The 18,875-nt window shown below is 38.2% G+C and overlaps 1 protein-coding gene across 1 annotated transcript in view; it reads right to left on the reverse strand.

The window, feature by feature from the left end:
• The window catches only part of CNTN5 (contactin 5), a 635,147-nt gene that overhangs the window by 608,239 nt on the left and 8,033 nt on the right, over window positions 1-18,875 (reverse strand). The window contains exons 2-3 of the mRNA XM_068988835.1: window positions 3,836-3,959; window positions 3,531-3,706 (exon numbers count right to left, since the gene is read on the reverse strand). Coding sequence (XP_068844936.1) covers window positions 3,531-3,706; window positions 3,836-3,959 — 300 coding nt within the window. The remainder of the gene's footprint in view (window positions 1-3,530; window positions 3,707-3,835; window positions 3,960-18,875) is intronic.

Here is an 18,875-nt window from a genome sequence, read left to right on the forward strand (position 1 = left end):
CTCATTCACCATATGCAGTGATTTTGGAGCCCCCAGCAAAATAAAGTTCCTCACTGTTTCCATTGTTTCTCCATCTATTTGCCATGAAATATGGGACTGGATGCCATGATCTTAGGTTTTTGATTATTGAGTTTTAAGCTAGTATACTAGTACTCTGTATATATACCCAGGTATACTAGACACCGATGTATACTAGACACCAATGTATGCTGCTGCTGCTAAGTCATTTCAGTTGTGTCCGACTCTGTGCGACTCCATAGACGGCAGCCCACCAGGCTCACCTGGCCCTGGGATTCTCCACGCAGGAACACTGAGTTGCCATTTCCTTCTCCAATGCATGAAAGTGAAAAGTGAAAGTGAAGTCGCTCAGTCTTATTAGACTCTTAGCGACCCCACGGACTGCAGCCTACCAGGTTCCTCTGTCCATGGGATTTTCCAGGCAAGAGTACCGGAGTGGGTTGCCATTGCCTTCTCCAGACACCAATGTATACTAGACAGCAAACTGAATCTTTGTTCTATCTTCTTTATTACCTGTACTTATATTTTTCCCCAAAGATATCCTGGCCAAAAGATAGAACAAAGCCTAAAAGACTTTATTTTTATTCTATCAACAGAGACATAACAGAATCGAGATGGGGAGCAATTTTGAGCCAACATGTAAGTGACTGGCTGCTTCAACCAGGCATTTAAGGGTTCTTTTGGAGAAGGAAATGGCAACCCACTCCAGTGTTGCCATTGGAGATCCCAGGGACGGGGAAGCCTGGTGGGCTGCCGTCTATGGGGTTGCACAAGAGTCGGACACAACTGAAGTGACTTAGCAGCAGCAGCAGCAGCAGCAGCATGCATATGTATAGCCTCCAAAACACAGCAGCAAGTCAGGTGGGACAGGGATAGTGAAAGGCAGAGTAACAAGACACTACCAATGATTGCATATTTTACCCATATGTTTAAGTTATTAATAAAAATAAAGCAAATATTGTTGTAAATTAAGTTCAGGACAGCTTGATGCTGAGTAGGTAAGATAGGTAAGTGGGCAGGTAGAAGGTAGGTAGGTAGGCGGGTAGGCTGATTGAGAGAACGCTTTCCTTGCCTAGTCTTAAACTGTATATGCTGGTGCCAACTTATGCACTCTGCATGGGGTGGAGTATTTGATAGCAGTAGCTAGTGTTTTTTAAATATCTTAGGAAGGTACAGTCAGACAGACACCTAGAGAGTCTTCCAGCAAATAGATTTCTGGTCTGAATAATGTAGAAAACATTGCATATTTTGCATCACTGCTGATTTAAGAGAAAAAGAGGCGACTGAGAATTGGTATACTTGTGTCAGACAATATAAACCAAAGAAAAAGTTATAAGCCACTGATATTATTACATGTTTCCTGGATTTGCTGTACCTGCCTTGAAAAGACTGCACTATTGAACACTGTTTCCCAATCTATTTGCCATGAAGTGATGGGAACGGATGCCATGTTAGTTTTCTGAATGTTGAGCTTCAAGCCAACTTTTTCACTCTCCTCTTTCACTTTCATCAAGAGGCTTAGTTCTTCTTCACTTTCTGCCATAAGGGTGGTGTCATCAGCATATCTGAGGTTATTGATATTTCTCCCAGCAAACTTGATTCTAGCTTGTGCTTCCTCCAGCCCAGTGTTTCTCATGATGTACTCTGCATATAAGTTAAATAAGCAGTGTGACAATATGCAGCCTTGACGTACTCCTTTTCCTATTTGCTTCACGGCAAATAGTTGGGGAAACAATGGAAACAGTGACAGACTTTATTGGACTCTATAATCATTGCAGATGTGACTGCAGCCTTGAAATAAAGGACAATTGCTCCTTGAAAGTAAAGCTCTGGAAACTTAGACAGCGTATTAAAAAGCAGAGACATTATTTTCCTGACAAAGGTTCATCTGGTCAAAACTATGATTTTTCCAGTAGTCATATATGGATTTGAAAATTGGACCATAAAAAACTTGAGCACAGAAGAATTGATGCTTTTGAGCTGTGTTGTTGGAGAAGACTCTTGAGAGTCCCTTAGACTGCAAGGAGATCCAACCAGTCCATCCTAAAAAATCAGTCCTGAATATTCATTGGAAGGACTGATCCTGAAGCTGAAACTCCAATACTCTGGCCACATGATGCAAAGAGCTGACTCATTTGAAAAGACCCTGATGCTGGGAAAGATTGAAGGCAGGAGAAGAAGGGGATGACAGAGGATAAGATGGTTGGATGCATCACTGACTCAATGGATATGAGCTTGAGCAAGCACCGGGTGTTGGTGATGGACAGATAGGCCTGGTGTGGTGCAGTCCATGGAGTCACAAAGAGTATGACATGACTGAGCAACTGAACAAGAAAAAGAATACTTTTAAATCTATATATTGAGAAATATTAGATTTCTGTGATGCACTGTGTAATATTTTAAAAAACAAAAGGAGTATAGTTAGTCTACTATCTTGGTATATTTGGTGTATGTAAAGTAGCAGTCTTAACTCTTTAGCCAATTCTACTTTAAAAGATAATGTTTTTATTTTTCTAGTACCTAGCTCGATTTTCTCCAAACTGGATTCATTATTATTTTTTTCCTTCCCTTTGCTCCTTCACATTTCTTTAACAGGGTGTCTGGGTTCTGGGTTAATTAGACGTAATATGTGAAGAAGATTACAAAGAGAAAAATCAATTATTTCATTCTTCAGGGTGCAGTTCTAACTTAAAAATCATTTTGTGATAAATTACATAGCCATTATAGTTACATTTGAATTATTAACACAAAGATCCCTGGCCCTTCTATCTATTTCTCAGTGATTATAATCCTCAAGAATTTAAATTTAATTAGGATTACTCACTAAAAAATGGTACAAAAGTTTTTTTCACCCAGTAATCTATCCTCAAGTTTGTGTAAGACTCATAATAAGTAAAATAATTTCAAGAGTTTCAAGAAATCTATGCATTTAGTTAATTAGATATATGATATATTTTAGAAAATCTATATAGTATAGATATATGAATGAATACATGAGGTATCTTTTTCTGATTAAAAAAGAAACTAGGACACTTGGCAGGGAAGTTATAGTCAGAATCTGAAATAGCATTTCAGAGGCTTTTTGACTAGAAGGAAAATTTTTAGAATATTCTATCTTATGACCAGAAGAATCTATAGCCAACAGTGACTATAATAGGCAGTAGAAGAATAATGTCATGTAAATAAATATTTTAAAAGCAGATAAAACTAATTAAAAACCTATTTCTTACTAGATTTCAAAAGATATTTGAATTCTAAGACTTAATCTGCTTTTATGAACTGAATTTTTAGCCTCCCAAACTACTATTTTTGTGAAGAGGGCACATATTTCAGGGAATTTGAAAATATATCAGGAAGAAGCACATTGTTTGTATAGTTCTAAGCATGACTAATTTATACTATTATTTTAAAATTTGAAGTCATAAGCTCTTGCCTAAATAAACTTCAAAGCTGTATATATATATACACACACACTATACATGTATATGTGGAAAGAGCAATATTTTACTCACAGGCAAACTGAAGTATGACTTGTCTACTAAGAATAGTTCCAAATGTGTTGGCTGCCAAACACTGATAATGACCAGAATCCTTTGCTTCACTTGGATTGCTTATAATAAAGGCCCCGTCTATTAAACTGTAGCGATAATCACTTTCCAAATCTATTTCCGTTCCATTTCGAAGCCATCTTAGGGGAAAAAAAAAACAGAAGACAAACATATAAAAATTACTTGAGACATAATACTCCCTGGATGTATCAGAATCTCACTGAAAGGAATTTTTAACAAAAGAAAAATGATTAATAGTGAATTTCTACCTGTAATTGGGAACTGGGTTGCCACGAGCTTCACAATTCAGTGCTACTTTCTTTTCATCAGAATCAGTCGGGAAAATTATATCATCTGGTTCTTGCACAAACACTGGTCCATAATCCACACTTTCTGTAAGGACCAAAAAGACACACTTTAAAATTTCTTGAGATAGCAAGACATTGTTTTCTCCACTATGTCCCTACTCAAAATTCTTGCTCTTTCCTCGTGCTGAACAGGCTTATTATCAAAGAAAGGTATAGCTGGCAAATTATATTGTTTTAGTAAATTGCAGAGACCTAAATAGATGCTTTTCTCTACTTGACCAAGACAGCTTTTAAAAAATATGATACATGAAATGAAAAAAACACACATCTCAAGCATAGGTGTTGTACATTTTTAAATATATCTTTAAATTCACCAAAAGCAGAGCTAAGGAGACAGTAAAAAAAAATATTAGTTTTTAAAAAACTGAAATTGTAGAAGTCTTAGAATGTTGAAAATAATATATGATAAAGTTATGAACTAATACTTTGCTACTACTTGGGTACTATAGATATGAAAATGCTGGTCCTTGTGCATTTTTCACATATTCCTTTCTTCACTTATTCAATCAAACACTGCTGCTGCTGCTGCTAAGTTGATTCAGTCATGTCCGACTCTGTGCCACCCAATAGATGGCAGCCCACCAGGCTCCCTGGTCCCTGGGATTCCCCAGGCAAGAACACTGGAGTGGGTTGCCATTTCCTTCTCCAATGCATGAAAGTGAGAAGTGAAAGTGAAGTCGCTCAGTCATGTCCAACTTTTAGCGACCCCATGGACTGCAGCCCACCAGGCTCCTCTGTCCATGGGATTTTCCAGGCAAGAGTATTGGAGTGGGGTGCCATTGCCTTCTCCACAATCAAGCACTACTTAGTGCTTAATGATGCTTGACAGTAGGGGGAAATGATGCCATGCAAATATTCACATTCTCAAGGAATAAATGAGACACGTCCTACAAAAAATCAAATAATTGAATAAAGATAGCAAAATTGTATACAATTAAATGTTTACCTGTTAGTAAAGTAAATACGGAAATCAGAAGAGAAGAGGCAAAAAAAGGAAGGAAGGGGAAAAGAGCTGTTTAAATGAATACTATGCACCAGACACTGGAGTCTATCTCATTAATTAGCACAGAGAAAGATCTATGTTAAAGGTAATTTTAAACTAATGAACATTTCATGGAAAAGTAGAAATAAAATAGGCCTCAAATATCAACTTGAACTTAAGGAATTTTAGAATAATTCTGCTGGAGAAATGATGAGTAATATGCTGGAGGGATTATGAATCATATATAGCTCTAGTTGAGTAGAATGTACAGAGTTATATGCATACCTAGTCTCAATAGCATTCTGAAATATGAAATCAGGAAAAAGTAAAACTTTTTATTTTTTCACTAATCATAAATTTGATTACATGATAACAGATTAATATTTTCAACACTGGCACAAAAGACGTTTGGGGATATTCTTTGTTGTGAAGGTTTTCTGTGCATTGTAAGATGATTACCATCATTCCTGGCCTCTACCCTCCAGATTCCAGCAGCACACCTCCCCAAAATGGAATAATAAAAAATGTCTGCAGACCTCATTAGATGTTTCATGGAGTGAAAATAACCCTTGTTTAAAGCCACTGTATTGGAAAATATGAAGAGCAAAGATTTTAGGAAGAAGATTTTTCCAATGTCTGTGTTAAACAGGTGGGGTATTTACATCCTCTGTGGATAACCACAAGAAAATATCAGGAAACAATTCAAGAATGAATAATCTCAAAAATAAAGACTTAGCAAATTATTACTGAAAATATGTACACCTCCATATTTAGAATAATGAGTTTAGAGTAAATTGATTTGCTTTCTTGAAAAGTATTCTACAGCCAGTCTCTTTTGGACAAAAATAAACATGGTATTCCAATCATCCCTCTGATACAAATTGAATATTCACAATGGCCAATACCAACAAGTATTTTCTTTGAGTTCTCCTGGAAAACATAACTGAGGTTCTTTTCCCTAAGGTATTAACAACAACAACAAAAAAAAATGCATGAGTGCAACTAAAATGTGTTATTCTATACCAAATTCTACTGCTGTTTTACTTTAAAAAAAGGAAAATAAAGATATTTGATAAATAAATAACTAGAGGAAATTATTGTCAAAATATCATGCTGCATGTTATTGTATCATAATGATCGTCTTAAAATTTGGAAAAGCACATGAAACCTCAAAATTTCAATTAGTATTAAACTACATAATAAAATTATGAAAAGGAATCATTTCTTCTGGACTTTACACATTAAAATAGAATCTTTTAAATTGACATTATAAATATCTGTGATATTTAAGAATAAATTTTAATAAATATATTTTGTACTTTTATATACTTTTTAAAATTCTTGAGCTTTAGAGTCAGACACTTGAATTCAAACTTTAAAACCATCTTGAGAGCGTTTTGCCTATGTTCTCCTCTAGGAGTTTTATAGTTTCTGGTCTTACGTTTAGATCTTTAATCCATTTTGAGTTTATTTTTGTGTGTGGTGTTAGAAAGTGATCTAGTTTCATTCTTTTACAAGTGGTTGACCAGTTTTCCCAGCACCACTTGTTAAAGAGATTGTCTTTACTCCATTGTATATTCTTCCCTCCTTTGTCAAAGATAAGGTGTCCATATGTGTGTGGATTTATCTCTGGGCTTTCTATTTTGTTCCATTGATCTATATTTCTGTCTTTGTGCCAGTACCATACTGCCTTGATGACTGTGGCTTTGTAGTAGAGCCTGAAGTCAGGCAAGTTGATTCCTCCAGTTCCATTCTTCGTTCCCAAGATTGCTTTGGCTATTCGAGGTTTTTTGTATTTCCATACAAATCTTGAAATTATTTGTTCTAGTTCTGTGAAAAATACCGCTGGTAGCTTGATAGGGATTGCATTGAATCTGTAGATTGCTTTGGGTAGTATACTCATGTTCACTACATTGATTCCTCCAATCCATGAACATGGTATATTTCTCCATCTATTAGTGTCCTCTTTGATTTCTTTCATCAGTGTTTTATAGTTTTCTATATATAGGTCTTTAGTTTCTTTAGGTAGATATATTCCTAAGTATTTTATTCTTTTCATTGCAATGGTGAATGGAACTGTTTCCTTAATTTCTTTTTCTACTTTCTCATTATTAGTGTATAGGAATGCAAGCTCCTAGAGGAGAACATAGGCAAAACACTCTCCGACATAAATCACAGCAGGGTCCTCTATGATCCACCTCCCAGAATTCTGGAAACAAAAGCAAAAATAAACAAATGGGACCTAATTAAAATTAAAAGCTTCTGCACAACAAAGGAAAATATAAGAAAGGTGAAAAGACAGCCTTCAGAATGGGAGAAAATAATAGCAAATGAAGCAACTGACAAACAACTAATCTCAAAAATATACAAGCAACTTATACAGCTCAAGTCCAGAAAAATAAATGACCCAATCAAAAAATGGGCCAAAGAACTAAATAGACATTTCTCCAAAGAAGACATACAGATGGCTAACAAACACATGAAAAGATGCTCAACATCACTCATTATCAGAGACATGCAAATCAAGACCACAATGAGGTACCACTTCACACCAGTCAGAATGGCTGCGATCCAAAAGTCTACAAGCAATAAATGCTGGAGAGGGTGTGGAGAAAAGGGAACCCTCTTACACTGTTGGTGGGAATGCAAACTAGTACAGCCACTATGGAGAACAGTGTAGAGATTCCTTAAAAAATTGCAAATAGAACTGCCTTATGACCCAGCAATCCCACTGCTGGGCATACACACCAAGGAAACCAGAATTGAAAGAGACACATGTGCCCCAATGTTCATTGCAGCACTGTTTAGAATAGCCAGGACATGGAAACAACCTAGATGTCCATCAGCAGATGAATGGATAAGAAAGCTGTGGTACATATACACAATGGAGTATTACTCAGCCATTAAAAAGAATACATTTGAATCTATTCTAATGAGATGGGTGAAACTGGAGCTGATTATACAGAGTGAAGTAAGCCAGAAAGGAAAACACCAATACAGTATATTAACACATATATATGGAATTTAGAAAGATGGTAATGATGACCCTGTATGTGAGACAGCAAAAGAGACACAGATGTGTAGAGTGGACTTTTGGACTCTGAGGGAGAGGAAGAGGGTGGGATGATTTGGGAGAATGGCATTGAAACATGTATACTATCATGTAAGAAATGAATCGCCAGTCTATGTTCAATGCAAGATACAGGATGCTTTGGGCTGGTGCACGGGGATGATCCAAAGAGATGATATGGGGTGGGAGGTGGGAGGGGGGTTCCTGTTTGGGAACTCATGTACACCCGTAGTGGATTCATGTCAATGTATGGCAAAACCAATACAGTATTGTAAAGTAAAATAAAGTAAAAATAAAAATAAAAATAAAAAAACCACCATCTTGAGTCAACTACTTTTATAATTTGCTGCTTAATTTACTAATTGTAGATAGTAATGTTTCCTTTCAATATTATTATAGAGACCGATCAACATTTGTAAATACTTAGTATGTCACAGTTCAGTTCAGTTCAGTTCAGTCACTCAGTCATGTCCTACTCTTTGCCACCCCATGAATCGCAGCACTCCAGGCCTCCCTGTCCATCACCAACTCCCGGAGTTCACTCAAACTCACATCCATCGAGTCAGTGATGCCATCCAGCCATCTCATCCTCTGCCATCCCCTTCTCCTCCTGCCCTCAATCCCTCCTAGCATCAGAGTCTTTTCCAATGAGTCAACTCTTCACATGAAGTGGCCAAAGTATTGGAGTTTCAGCTTTAGCATCAGTCCTTCCAATGAACACTCAGGACTGATCTCCTTTAGGATGGACTGGTTGGATCTCCTTGCAGTCCAAGGGACTCTCAAGAGTCTTCTCCAACACCACAGTTCAAAAGCCTCAATTCTTCAGTGCTCAGCTTTCTTCACAGTCCAACTCTCACATCCATACATGACCACTGGAAGAACCGTAGCCTTGACTAGACGGATCTTTGTTGGCAAAGTAATGTCTCTGCTTTTCAATATGCTATCGAGGTTGGTCATAACTTTTCTTCCAAGGAGTAAGCATCTTTTAATTTCATGGCTACAAGTACTCAACAAATTGTAAATTAATAAGAGTAATAACTAAAACTTACTTGTGTCATAATTACTATATGCCAGACATTATACTGAATAATTTATATGCAATATATCATGTAACACTCATAACAATGTGACTAGAACTAATTTCCACATTTTATTTTTTCATAGAGCAGTAATTTTTCACTTTCTTTGTAAGAGTAGTATCCTTTATTTTTAATTAACTTTTGTTGAAGTATAGATGATTAACAATGCATTAAATTCAGTTTTAGAGCAAAGTTAATCAGTTTTATATATATTCACACTTTTTAAGATTCTTTCCCATATAGGATATTGAAGAGTATTGAGTAGAGTTCGTGTGCTATACAGTACGTTTTTATTAGTTATCTATTTAATTTTCCTATTTTATAGAAGACAAAACTGTGGCTGAAATCAATTAAGCAAATTTGTATAGCAAATAAGTTATAAATTTGGGACATAAATTCAAGGTTGTTGGAATACAGAACCTCCTTATCACTATCACTATTGTTACTGCCACTATTACCATATTTATAGTAACTATTATTATTATATTTAAATAGCATTCACAATGCACTCTTGTGTATTACTATTTAGTTATCTGAGCTGAGTTTCATAATTATTTGTAATTCAAAGATGAAAACACTGAGCTTCTGAGAGAAGACTTCTTCAAAATTAGCACATAGTAAATGGTTGATTTAATTAATGTTCTATGGTTCCAAATCTTAGACTCTGAAAATTGTCAAAACAAGCCAAGAGAAATAAAGGCTTCCCAAACTGGGAAAAGCAGAACGCTAAGATTGCTAAATGACAGACTGAAAAGTTAAAGGACTAGTCTGAAAAACACATATTCTATTATGACAGCCCATACTCTGTTAGAAATTTCTGTTCATTGTCACTTCTGAAAACATTTAATGACTCAGTGAGCCCTCTCTCTCCGTCTCTCTTTCTGCTGTTCCTTTTTCTCTTGTTTTTTCTCTTAGTTTAAAGTTCATCGTAAAGGGTGGAAAAGCCTGTATCTATGGTGAGTTTCCCAGTCCCTAGCAAAAGGGTAATCAAAGATGGTTCTATCTCTGAAGGGATTAGCTTTTTTTTTTTTTTTTTTTACTTTATTTTAATTTACAATACTGTATTGGTTTTGCCATACATTGACATTAATCCACCACGGGTGTACGTGCGTTCCCAAACATGAACCCCCCTCCCACTTCCCTCCCCATAACATCTCTCTGGGTCATCACCGTGCACCAGCCCCAAGCATGCTGTATCCTGCTTCGGACATAGACTGGCCATTCAATTCTTACATGATAGTATACATGTTACAATGCCATTCTCCCACATCATCCCACCCTCTCCCTCTCCCTCTGAGTCCAAAAGTCCGTTATACACATCTGTGTCTTTTTTGCTGTCTTGCATACAGGGTCGTCATTGCCATCTTTCTAAATTCCATATATATGTGTTAGTAAACTGTATTGGTGTTTTCCTTCTGGCTTACTTCACTCCGTATAATCGGCTCCAGTTTCATCCATCTCATCAGAACTGATTCAAATGTATTCTTTTTAATAGCTGAGTAATACTCCATTGTGTATATGTACCACAGCTTTCTTATCCATTCATCTGCTGATGGACATCTAGGTTGTTTCCATGTCCTGGCTATTATAATCAGTGCTGCGATGAACATTGGGGCACATGTGTCTCTTTCAATTCTGGTTTCCTCGGTGTGTATGCCCAGCAGTGGGATTGCTGGGTCATAAGGCAGGTCTGTTTGCAATTTTTTAAGGAATCTCCACACTGTTCCAAGTTCCATACCAACAAGGTATAATTACAAGTAAACTCAGACAAACTATTTTGAGGGCTTCCCTGGTAACTCAGTGGTAAAGAATCCTCCTGCAATGTACGAGTGGACAGAGGAATCTGGTGGGCTTTTCTCCACATCCTCTCCAATGTTTGTTTCTTGTAGATTTTTTGATGACAGTCATTCTGACAGGTGTGAGATGGTAGTTCCTTGGCTTTGATTTGAACTTCTCTAATATAATTAACAATTTAGAGATTTTTTTTTTCATGTGCCTGTTAGCCATCTGAATGTCTTCTGAGGAAAAAATGTCTATTCAGGTCTCTTTTTTATAGTTCAGAGTTTCACTTGGTAAATGAAGGATAGTACACTCACAAGGCATTTTGGGGTGCTGACCCTGAAGGAGAGGCTTCAAGCTTTCTTGACTCCCTCCTTTTACACTTTTTGTCTCCTCCCTCTGAGACTGCCCTATGCAGATTAGGGCTAGCACACATCATCAGTCAGGACAGGGGTGTATTTTATTCACCTGAGGTTCCCAGTCCAGGTCAGAGGATTTTCCCTTTGTTCCCTTTTCATGGGCTTTCCCCCTTTCTTTGTCTTTTTAGCTGCCACCAGTTTGGACTCCTTTTTCTATTATAATTACCTAACATTCTCCCCTTAAGGGATGGGAGGCCCAATTCATTGGGAATAGGGACATTGAGATCTCTCTGGCTACTTCTTGCTGAGCTGAGACATTGAGGAGCATGGGGTCTCCGTCTCTTGCTAGTCTCAAGCCTCAGAGTCCCTATAGAGCTATCTGTCTAAGCGTGAGTGAGTTTCCTTGGCTAAGACAAACCAAGAGAGAAAGAACATAGCCCAGAGTTAACTCAAGAATTATCCCAAGAAAGCTTATCCCCAAAAACTTATTTTGGGGGGTATTCACTAGAATGGTGCTTATTGATAGTTCTGAATAGGTATTGGAGAGCTCCCAGGAGGTCACAGGTGTATTGAGTGTCCTCTTCTCTTCCATGTGAACTGGAGTTCAGTCTTTGGGGACCCATCTTTCCAGACCTTAATTAAGACTTGAATCCCTGGGGCATATAGTGGTGGCCCTTCAGAATCTTTTGGGTCCTTGGTTGACATCTCATAAACATATTTTTTGTTGGAATTGCCCAATGACCATGGCATAAGACCATGGCATAAGACCAGAGGGTCTGAGTCTCTGGATCCTTGAAAAGCTCATTGACATTAAAAAAAAAAAAAAAAAAAAAGGTCTCCCATATAGTGTCTCAGAAGGGCTAAGATCAATCTGTTCCTTAGGGGCAACATAGGTGCAGAGGGAAGCTATTGGTAAAGCCTCCTTTAATCTGAGAAAGGTCTCCTGAATTATCTTCTTTGTCACTGATTTTAAGAATTGATTGGCTCGCTCTACTTTTCCTGAAGACTGAGACTGCCAGGTACAATGGAGGTAATGCCCAATGCCTTAGAGGGGCTTCCCCCAGGGGCTCAAGGGTAGAGCGTCTGCATGCCATGTGGGAGCCCTGGGTTTGACTCCCAGGTTGGGAAGATCCCCTGGAGAAGGAAATGGCAAGCCACTCCAGTGGAAAATTACATAGATAGAGGAGCCTGCTAAGTTACCATCCATACAATTGCAAAGAGTCACACATGACTGAGCAACTTCACTTCACAATGCCTTAGAGAGCCCTTGCTGCTGCTGCTGCTAAGTCGCTTCAGTCGTGTCCGACTCTTAGCGACCCCATGGACTGCAGCCTACCAGGCTCATCTGTCCATGGGATTTTCCAGGCAAGAGTACCGGAGTGGGTTGACATTGCCTTCTCCCTAGAGAGCCCTTGGATGGTTTTAAAAATAAATGATGTTCCATTGTCTTTTTGCAGTGACCTAGGCAGGCCAAATCTTGGAGTAATTTTATGGTGCTGCTTTTTCACCACCTCCTCAGGTGAAATCCATCCTGTGAAGGTATCTATCATGACAATTAGGTATTTATATCCTTGAGAAACTGGCATCTAGGTAAAGTCCATCTGCCAGCCCTTTCCTGGGTAGGTCCCATGCCATTGGATTGGCTGGGCCAGCTGGGGCCTTTGAGTTCTTTGGGAGTTGTTTAATTGGCAAGTGAGACACAGGGAGACCACTTGACTTATAGTCGTTTAGAGGCTTGTTCCTCTGAAGGAATTTTCTAGTAATGTTTGGAGGGCCTTGTCCCCTAGATGAGTGGCGGCATGTGAGGAGTTAACCAACTCTCATTGGAGGTTCTTTAGCAGAAAGAGGAGCCCCTCTTTTTGGAAACACCTCACAAGATCTTGTTGAAAGCCCTCACTCTTAGCTTTAAGATTCTCACCTTCAGTATATCAAGGAGTTCCTGGCAAATTAGTCAGCAGCACTATGGTGGAAACCCCTATTAGGTCACTGTTTTGTAATGCTGCTCTCTTAGCTGCTGCTGCCTGGTTCCCTTGAGCCAATTCTGTACTCCGTTTTCCAGTCTTCTCTACAGTGTGAGACTGCAACCTCAGCAGGCAGATGGACTGCCTCCAAGAGCCTAAGGATTTGATCACCATACTTTATTGGGGACCCTTGGGTGGTCAAGTGGCCTCTTTATTTCCAAATAGCAGCATATGCATGTAGCACCTGAAACGCACACTTGGAGTCAATGTAAATGGCTACTCTTTCCTTTCCCAGCTCTAAAGCTTGAGTCAGAGCTATGAGCTCAGTCAATTGGACTGAAGTACCTGAAGCTAAAGGTTTAGTTTCTATGGTCTCAAAACTGGAGACTACTTCAAATCCTGCCTCCTTTTTCTATCTAAGGCAAAGTTGCTTCCATTGGTGTACCAGATTTCCTCAGGATTGGTCAAAGGGTCTTCTCTACAATCCCTTTCAGGATTTTGTCCAGAGGTCCAAAGTTTCTAGGCAAGAGTGAAAGGGGAGAGATTTCTCAGGGTTAGGCATGAGGGTAGCTGGGTTAAGAACCTCAAAAAAGGAAATAGTCCTTGATTTTCCATCAGCATTACCTGGTAATGCATGAGGACTCTTTGATTGGATATCCATAAATGGCCACTCTCATTTAGTTTTTTCACTTGGTCGCTGGTAAAAATAAATAAATAAATAAATAAATAAATAAAAATAGCAAGAGAGTTTTAAAGTATCTTCTATTAGGGCTGCAAGCTTTCAAAGGCAGGGAGGCCAGCCTCAGGGAGGCCAGCCTCAGGCAGCTGGATTGAGCCTCTTCGATAAGTGAGTTACTGACGGGCTCAGGTCCCAACCTTTGAGTTAACACTCCCAAGGCTACTCCTTCCTTTTCATGGCTGTATACTCGGAATGCTTTTTCTGGGTCTGCAACCTCAGGTGGGTGCTTGGGTTAAGGCTTGTTTTAGTGTTGCCTCTGCCTCCTTTTTAGGTCCCCACGTCAATGAGATTGGTGAGTATATCTCTTCTCAATAAGGGATTTGGACACTCAGGGATCATCAGAAACTGATGGGAAAATATCTGTCCATCCCAGCAACAAAGAAGTGATTGGGTGAATCTTTTTGTAATTGTTTTCCTGTAGCACCCAAAATGGCACATGTTGGGGGGAGATGGCTCCAGAGCAGGTGGTCAGGAGAGAGTAGGTAGCCCCAGTGTCAACCAAGAAATTTTTGGACCTACCTGCCACATCCAGTTGCACCTTTGGCTTCAGTCCCATGATGGTTAACTGTTACAGGTGGACTGGGTGGAGTGGGCCACTTCAGTCCTGTTAAACCATCGTGAAGGAAGGCTTGGCACTTGACCTTGAGGCTCTTGGGTCCCCAGGGCAGCATGCTACCTAATATCCCAGTCAATGGCATTTGTAGCAAGCTGTTTTAGGAGGCTTGCCATGGTATGGACACTTTCTGGCCCAATGTCCCACCTGTCTACAGATTAGGCATTTGTCTCATGCATTGTCCTTGAGGTTTGCCACAGGGCTTCCCTGGAGGGTGGCCAGCATCTGGGCATGCCTTGACTTTTTCCTTCTCTCCCTTTCCTGGGCCTTGGCCTCCTTCTCCTGTTTTCTGGTATCAAAGATATTAGTGGCTGTCTGGACGATTTCATCTAAAGAGGAAGCAGAGTCTTGATGCTATAGCTGTTGCAACGTTATCCTTATGTATGATACAAATTGGGACAACAATTTGTCCTTTAAAATCACCTTTCCATTGTAAGAGTCTAAAGCTAGATTGGGAAACTTTAGTAGGGCCTCTTTTAGCCTTTCCAGAAAGGCAGTGGGATTCTCACTGGGCTCCTGAGTTATTGCTGAGACCCAGGCATAGCACCACAGCACCATAACTAATAGGATTCCTTCTGTTTCCATGGGTGGACTTCCTTAGGGTGAGTCTTCTGAACCTTATCCTAGCCAGTACTGTTGCAATCTGAGAGCTAGGCATCCCTAGGTCAAGGTGCAGATCCCCAGGCAGGTGGAAGCAGGTCAACCTCCTGGAGATTGAATCTTCAGACAAGTCGAGACTGGGCAGCCTCCTGGGAGTTCATAACATGCAAACTCAACCTATATAGGAACTCTCACCCCAGTCCCACACACCAGCATGACAAAATTAGTGCCACTCATTCCTTCCCATTCCATGCTCAAGCCATTTTCAGACCAACCTATCCTGCTCTTGTCAGAAAGCTTCATGATGTGAATAATAAATCCTTTCATACCTTTTGGTGTATGTATAGCATTATTAGTCTTGGCATTTGAACTGATTTTGTGCTATGAATTATTGATCTTGTCCTCTGCAGGGCAGTCATATGGCAGGTTAAGGATCAGTCCACCTAGGTGGGTGACAGTTTTTGAGGGAAGTATATATTCCTCCCAAGAGGTTTGCATCCATGGAAGTAATAGGTCTTCACGACAGTTAACTATAATATTAAGGTTTACATGTGAGAAAAGCAACTCCTGAGTTTCTCTAGATAGCTTTTTCTTAGGATTATATCATCCAAATTTTGGGAGCAAGATGGCCTTACTTTTGACTGGAAGCCAGGGGCTAGGTTTGAAAGCAATTATGTAGACTAGCATAGATTCCAAATGTTTGCATTACACTTATAAATCATTCCTCTTTCTCCTTTTCCCTTTTGTTATTCCCAGGCCTTAGTAACATTCCATCTTTTCAGGTTTCATCATGTCCAAAAAGCAGTATAGAATTTAAGAAAAAGCATTGCACATCCATCTTTAGGCTAGTGGTTCTCAAATTCTTTTAATAAGTGTTCATTAATTTTCCTCTTATTATTGATAAATTAAACAGAGATGTTATGGGGAGGGAGGTGGGAGGGGGTTTCATGTTTGGGAACACATGTAAGAATTAAAGATTTTAAAATTTAATAAAAAAAAAAAAAAGGAAAAAAAAATAAATAGAGAACTGAAGTCCAAAAAAAAAAAATAAATAAAGGGTATTCTAACCTACCTTTATATATTTTTAGTCTAATGAAAGGAAAATATAAAATAAGTAACATTATAAAATAATATTTATAAAATAATATTTAGTTCAATATGTAAATTCTCAAGAACAATTGTAATAGTAGACATAAAGAAGAAAAGCTTGCTTTTGTTGACAAAGCCCCTTGAATGTAACAACTACAAATGTAAACTGATGTAAATGTAATTTAGATTAATCACATGTTGCCAGTGTTATCGGTGTTAGGTGAAGTGATTTTCTAAATGGTCAACAAATTCTGTTATTATTGACAAAATGAAATATAATCTTGATGTAATTTACATATTTTTCACTGACATATCCATTGTATATCAAAATACCTTGTGTATATGATAACACAGAGAGATTCTTGCTGCAGAAAGTTTTAGAGAATTTTCATTCCATTTAAAAGTCTTCTACTTAATAATTATAGGTCATTTAGCAGTCCTAGTTTCAACTCTCTAAAGTAGCATACTTGAATCAAAACTAAGACAATTAAAACTACTCCACAAATTTTAAAAACACCTCTAAAGTAGAAGTATCACTGCTTCTTAGAATCAGACTAAACTGGAGCCGATTATACAGAGTGAAGTAAACCAGAAAGAAAAACACCAATACAATATACTAACGCATATATATGGAATTTAGAAAGATGGTAACGATAACCCTGTATGTGAGACAGCAAAAGAGACACAGATGTATAGAACAGTCTTTTAGACTCTGTGGGAGAGGGAGAGGGTGGGATGATTTGGGAGAATGGCATTGAAACATGTATAATATCATATAAGAAATGCATCGCCTGTCTAGGTTTGATGCAGGGTGCAGGATGCTTGGAGCTGGTGCACTGGGATGACCCGGAGGGATGGTGTGGGGGGTAGGTGAGAGGGGGGTTCGGGATTGGGAACATGTGTACACCCGTGGCGGATTCATGTTGATGTGAGGCAAAACCAATACAATATTGTAAAGTAAAAAAATAATAATAATAATAATAAATGGCATGAATCACTGGTAAAAAAAAAAAAAAAAGAATCACACTAGAACAATAAACCAGATCCTTAGTTAGCATGGTATTGGCAGTAGTCTTTAGAGAGAGATGCCTAAATAGGAGGATGAAGCTTTACTGTGAAATGCGACCCTGATGTCCACATGCTCTTCTGTTAGTGAAGCTCCTTGAAGCACTGGTATGTCATTTTGTTTATGGAGACATTGGTTTCCCTTGTTGAGTCATGTCTTAGGATCAAGCTGAGGTTTCATCCACTCTAATCCTTTTTGAAATTTCTACCACTTATCAATAAACTATCCAGATACAAACGTTTTTCCTGCCAGAAATGTTTTAAGTATCACCTTATGTGAGACTTTTACAGCACGTTCCCTAGGGAAGCCTTGCTTCTTGGTTGGCTCATGTGTTTTCAATTGTGTCCTGAGTTTTCCCAGCATTACCATTGGGGCTTCCCTGGTAGCTCAGACAGTAAAGCATCTGCTTACAATGCGGGAAACCTGGGTCCGATCCCTGGATCAGGAAGATCCCCTGGAGAAGGGAATGGCAACCCATTCCAGTATTCATGCCTGGAAAATCCCAAGGACCAAGGAGCCTGGTGGGCTACAGTCCATGGGGTCACAAAGAGTCAGACACGACTGAGTGACTTCACTTCACTTCTAGATTCTAAACTTGTCTTTCAGACTTATATCCTCTTTTAAACAATTACTTCTGAATCCATTTTTCTCAAGTTAGTCTCACAGTCGTGTCTGATTCCATGGACTGCAGCCCGGCAGGCTCTTCTTCTTACAATCTAAGAAGAAATACCAAAATATCATGTCCAATACCATTAAAACAATTTCAATTTTAATGATCAGTAATCTATTTCATGTGATAATTTCCAAAGATTTTGAAATGTTTGGTTAGAAATTGCATTTTATAATGACACAGTTAGAATGTGAAAAAACTTTTCACACTATATGAGAATATAAGATAAATTCTTAAAGAGACTATCCAAACCTTTCTTTAAGGTGCCTTTTAACACTGAAATTGTTTCTTTATAAAAGTTAAACAAGTGTGAACTGTCATTATAAAACTTTCAAGGATTTCTAAGAATTGAAGAACATGATTTATGAAAAAGCATTGTAATGAATGTTTCATGGGTAGTAGTATTATGTTGTGCACATACAATAAATTGATTCTAATAGATTTTTTCATCGCTTTTAATGTACCTATAAAAGAGAGGTCAGATGATTCAGAGGTGCTATCACATGAGAATAATTGAAGTGAACTGATCCCATATAACATTCAGAAGATGTCAGATCACTAGCTACTTGTCAACAAATGGAAGACATTGTTTTTCCCTCCTTTTCATTTGCAATTCTAAAAACATAATTTAGTTTTACAATTTCCAGTAAATATTCTGTCATGGTTTAGAAATTTAATCTAAAGTCATATTTCAAATTCCTCAAGTAGATGCATCCTTAATTAAACAATATTTGTTAATCTCTTACTAAGCTTGCCCTGCTCTAAGTTCTGAAAGAGAAAAAAGAGGAGTATACAAGATGGTCTTTGCTCAAATGGCATGTAATTAAGTTGGATAGAAAAGGATAGTAACAGAAACTATAAAAAATAGCTCAAAAATTAAGAATACAATAAAACAATAAAATCAAAGTTTCAAAGAATAGTCATGAAATCATAA

Source organism: Capricornis sumatraensis, chromosome 16, assembly GCF_032405125.1.
Source record: "Capricornis sumatraensis isolate serow.1 chromosome 16, serow.2, whole genome shotgun sequence".
NCBI classification, from domain to species: domain Eukaryota; kingdom Metazoa; phylum Chordata; class Mammalia; order Artiodactyla; family Bovidae; genus Capricornis; species Capricornis sumatraensis.